The sequence below is a fragment of the Pteropus vampyrus genome, unplaced genomic scaffold (genome assembly GCF_000151845.1).
Source record: "Pteropus vampyrus isolate Shadow unplaced genomic scaffold, Pvam_2.0 Scaffold513, whole genome shotgun sequence".
Taxonomy (NCBI): Eukaryota; Metazoa; Chordata; class Mammalia; order Chiroptera; family Pteropodidae; genus Pteropus; species Pteropus vampyrus.
The window spans coordinates 285,090-290,085 of record NW_011889294.1 but is presented as its reverse complement, the minus strand read 5'-3'; the positions used below and the strand labels follow the sequence as shown (position 1 = coordinate 290,085).

Genomic DNA, 4,996 nt, shown 5'->3' with positions numbered 1-4,996 from the left:
AAAAAACTTGTCACCGTCTGGTCTCAAGCAAGAGGCGAGCTAAGCGTGGGTAAGACCCGATTAGAGCATCCTTTGGAACAGTTTTTCCTGGTCAGAGGGTCACCTCCTTTCCTCTTGGCTTCCCCAGGCACCGGGAAGACCTCTACCCTGGTCAAGTACGCTGAGAAGTGGTCTGGGAGCAGGTTTCTGTATGTGACATTCAATAAGAGCATCGCAAAGCAGGCCGAGCTAGTCTTCCCCAGCAATGTCATCTGCAAAACCTTTCATTCCATGGCCTATGGACACGTCGGGCGGAAGTGAGCATTGCGTTGCCACCGTCGTTGTTATGTCTGGTTACTGTTTTTTTTTGTGTGTGTCGCGGTCATCATGATCACATGTGAACTTACACCACGACAACACTAAGGAAATGTAATGCTTTTATCTCCATTTGCAGGCAGGAAACATAAAGGTAGACTTAGTGACATGCACTTTTACCCCGTAACATTACATCGTTTATAAGTAACGGTATCTCGTTGGAGGGGGTGTTCTCGTTTCTCTGGAACCAGGCACAGGAAGGAAGTCAGGATGACTCGTTCGGAGTTCAGGACATGGGCAATCTGATCGATGAGGTTTAGGCTTTCCTTGAAAGGGGGCGAGAGGCAGGAGACTAAGCCGAGGTGCACCTGGCTCAGGTCTCCTGGTGCCTCTGAACCAGCGTTCCCTTGGACGTGAAGGCTCCCAGGACATTTGAGTCTCCCCCCGCCCTGGGGCCTCTTGGAGTCTGGTCCGTACCTGGAATGGTAGCTCTGCCACGAGCCTCTCCGTCTCCTGGATTAGTGTACATGAGCTCCTGGAAGCCTCGTGGAGCCATTGCAAGTCACACACGGACCTGGCTCAACTTCTCCGGCTTTCTTTTCTTTTTTTTTTTTTAACCTCACCTGTATATGACAGAGAGTGACCTTGTGTCATTGGAGAGAAGGGGGTTGGGAATGGGGAGCACTTAATTGGCGTTGCCAGTAAAGCCACACACTGTTCCTTTGGGATATGCACTACAGGTACCAGTCAAAGAAGAAATTGAATCTCTTCAAGTTGACACCCTTCATGGTAAACTCTGTCCTCGCCGAAGGGAAAGGTGGATTCATAAGGGCCAAGCTAGTGTGTAAGACTTTAGAAAACTTCTTCGCCTCGGCTGACGAAGAGCTGACTATTGATCACGTGCCTATTTGGTGTAAGAACAGCCAAGGACAGAGGGTCATGGTTGAACAGAGTGAAAAACTGGTGAGTATCTAAATATCTTTAGTGCTGGGGATCTGGGGGTGAAGGAGAGGCAGGGACATAGTAAAATATTATATGTGTCTTCCATTTCTGAGAAGTGCTGGCAGAAATCAAAGGCGATGGGGGTGACTAGGCCCATCATGATAGCTGCGGATAGGGAAGTGTTTTCTGTGAAGGGCACGCAGACGGCCCCCCAGCCTCCACACTGGCCCCCCAGCGGGCACATGAGGCACCCAGCCAGGGCTTAGCAAAGCGTGTTGCTGGGGCCGCTGGGCGAGTCTAAAGATCGGGGGTCTCGTTTCTAACTTCGACCAGGGTTTTGCAATCGCTCGCCTTTCTCTTTATGAATTTACCTGTCAGTCATAAATGTAGAGAGATAATCCAGCCTTTTCTGGTCCGTCAGACGTTGTGCTCTCTGGGCAGTGTTCTGTCACTCGGCTGAGTAGGGCCCCAGCTGTCACTTACCTTCACACTCGATGTTATTTAAAGGCAGTCGCGGAGCCAGGAGAAGCTTAAGGAAGTGACTGTCGTTCACTGAGCCGTGGTGGTGCCCTCGGCTCACCTCGGCTTCCTTTGTCCATGGAAACGAAAGTGTGATTTCTGGGTGTTGTCTTTCCGGGTTTTGAAGTACGAGTTACCAATTACTTATTTTCTAGAACAGCGTCCTCGAAGCAAGCCGACTCTGGGACAACATGCGGAAACTGGGGGAATGCAAAGAAGAGGCCTACCAGATGACTCATGACGGTGCGTAACTTCCCCGAGCTCGACGTCTGTTAACGTAACTGCTTCAGTCACAAGTTCTGACTCTCGCTGCTCCCTCCTTTTAGGCTATTTGAAACTCTGGCAGCTGAGCAAGCCTTTGCTCGCCTCTTTCGACGCCATCTTTGTGGACGAGGCGCAGGACTGTACCCCAGGTGATAAGCTATCTAGGACGTCTCAAATACATAGAAACAGTATCACTGCTATGTACGAGGACGTATGTGTGTTATAAGCTTCGTTATATTCTTCTTCGTCACGAATGAGAGGAGCAGGTGACATTTGGTCATTCCGAAATCCTTTCTTATTTGACTTTGCATTTCAGTAGTTATCTCCCCTCCCCCATGCAAAGCAGATTAATTTTCCTATAAATGTTCTGCTTCGGTTATTTTTAAAATGTTGACTAAGCGTAGGTCATCACATGACAGGGATCTAGACCTGCTGGGTGGAGAAAGGTACTCAATTTAGACTGAACGGTCTGTGTTGTATATTTTTCAGGTGGTTAATAGAAAATAGACGGCATGACTTCGTAGGACATTTGGGAGCCTTGAGTTATAATATTAGAAAAGACAATTTGCCTTTGTGGTTTCTTATACAATAATTTGCCCAGGACTAAAAATAGTCTACATTCCCAGGATTAGAAACTGTTTCTTTTGTCCACTATTGGATTGAGCGTACCTATCCTGCAGGAAAAGATAGCTTGTTGTCCAGTGTGCTCTGGCTTGATTTCGTGAAAGCATCTTCATCCCTTTCTGTCTGAAGCATGGTTTCTTTGCGATGCGGTTGGCATTCTTTCGGCTCACTTACTTGGCCCGTTGTTGGTTGCAGCGATCATGAACATAGTTCTGTCTCAGCCGTGTGGGAAGATCTTCGTGGGGGACCCACACCAGCAGATCTACACCTTCCGTGGCGCAGTCAACGCGCTGTTTACAGTCCCACACACCCACGTCTTCTATCTCACGCAGGTAAGAGCTCTTTGCCTCCGAGTCCCCAGAGGCACCGAGCAAGCCCCGTGGTTCCCTACCCTCGATTCTCAGTGATGGCTGTGCCAGGCCCTGTGCACGGTTCTGTGGCAGGCTCGCAGTAGGTAGCCAACCCTCACTTGTAAGTGGTGATTCTGAGGGAATCCACCAAGTCAGGACGCCCTTCTGCATTGCTGCTGCAGAGCAGTGGTGGGTACAGCTGCTGGTGCCCGCCCACGAGGCAAGGCGCCAGCACCAGACAGGACAGCTGGTCGTCGAGTTCCTTATTGTAGCACTCATGGAGGTTAAAGACAAAGACACGGGAAGAAGACAGAACAGTTCACTCAGGAATGTACTTGACAGCAGAAATGATCAGTTGTTAACTGCTGTCCCTGGAGTTCGTCTCTTTAACACTCCGGGCGATGAAACGGGAAGTAGCAGTGAGCTACTCTGCATGCCGAAGCACGTCGGCTGTCTGATGAAGAGAGCTTTTGTGACCGAGCTGTGAGCTACACTGTCACCGTTTCGTGCGGGGTCATTTGTCCTTGAAAGAACGGTTGGTAGACCGACTCCGGTTATTCAGACTTGAGTTTCAGGCATATTTCCAAAAACAAATGACGTGACATGTAACTTTAAGGAAAACAACTGACCAGTGTTCGTTGCCAGAGATAAAATTCTTCAAGTGAAGTCAAAATTTTGGGAAGCTTTCGTCTGCCACTGGGAGTGTCACAAAGACGCTCACGGTGTCCTTGATCGTCCAAAAGGGCCATTGGAACCCTCCTCCCCTTTTCAGCATACATAAGTAAGCCTGAGTTTTCTTCATACACTTCGGCCAAAACAACACATTGCCGCAGATTGAATGCAGACAGCACTGAAAATTCAGCTGTCCTTAATCAGTCTGGGCATTTTAAAGAGATTTGCAAACATGTAAACATGTAAAACAGTGCCACTCTCTTGCTAAATTTGTTTTACAAAATACAGTTTTTAAAAAATATGTCGTTAATGTCATTATGTAATGAACTTACTGTTATTTTTAAATAAATTAAAGTTTCTAATGTGGGAAATAGAGATGGCTGTAACTTCGGGGCCTCAGCAGTTTTTAAAAGTGTGAAGAGTCACGAGATCAAGAGGTGCGAGAAGCACTTTGAAGAAAGTCACTTCCAGGCAGAGGACATGAGATGTGCCAGCTGTTGTCAGGTGTAATCTGAACTCCTCCGCTCTGTTCTAGAAAGTCCTGTAGACTACTCTGTGGCTTTATTCTCCTGAGGTCCTGTTGTGTGCTGGAGTTTCATCTGCTCAAGTAATTTTTTTAGTTTCGGATTTACAGAAAAATCGAGAAAATAGTACAGAAAGTTCCCACAAACTGTGCCTTTCGTCTCCCTTATTGTTAATATTAATGCGAAGCGTTTGCCACTATTAATGAACTGGTGTGACACATTATTATAAAGCCCATAGTTCATTCAGATTTCCTTGGTTTTTACCTAATGTCTTTTTCTGTGGCAGCATCTCTTATTAGGATTACCATATATGTAGTTGTCACACCTTGTTAGGTCCCCATCGGATGCGGCAGTTTCTCAGACGTGCCTTGTTTCTGATGACCTCGACAGTTTAGAAGGGTGCTGGTGAGGCGTTTTGTAGAGCGCCCCTGTACTGGAATTTGTTTGATGTTTTTCTCACGATCAGACTAATCTCGTGGGTTTGGGGGAGGGAGATCTCAGAAGAAAACTTGTTGTTTTCATCACAGAATGGAGGGCACCTGATCTATGACCGTTGACGCTGACCTTGATCATCTAGCTGGGGTAGTGCTTGCCGTGTTCCTCCACTGTGACGTTACCCACCATTTTACGTGGTATACGGCGGAAGGAAGTCTATGCTCGGCTCTCGCTCAAGGGCTAGGTGTTAGAGCGCCCATATAAATTATTTGGAGTTCTTCTGCAAGAGGGAGTTGTGTCTTCTCTCCCACTTATTTATTCAGTCATTTATTTATATCACAGATATTCATTTTATAATTTGGATTGTGGTTC

At 47.3% G+C, this 4,996-nt stretch overlaps 1 protein-coding gene across 2 annotated transcripts in view; it reads left to right on the top strand.

Annotated features, from left to right (window-relative positions):
* The window catches only part of FBXO18 (F-box protein, helicase, 18), a 41,529-nt gene that overhangs the window by 22,055 nt on the left and 14,478 nt on the right, over positions 1–4,996 (top strand). For both annotated transcript variants that reach the window (XM_023524965.1, XM_023524964.1), the window contains exons 10-13: positions 1,035–1,257; positions 1,911–1,998; positions 2,082–2,168; positions 2,839–2,975. In XM_023524965.1, coding sequence (XP_023380733.1) covers positions 1,035–1,257; positions 1,911–1,998; positions 2,082–2,168; positions 2,839–2,975 — 535 coding nt within the window. The remainder of the gene's footprint in view (positions 1–1,034; positions 1,258–1,910; positions 1,999–2,081; positions 2,169–2,838; positions 2,976–4,996) is intronic.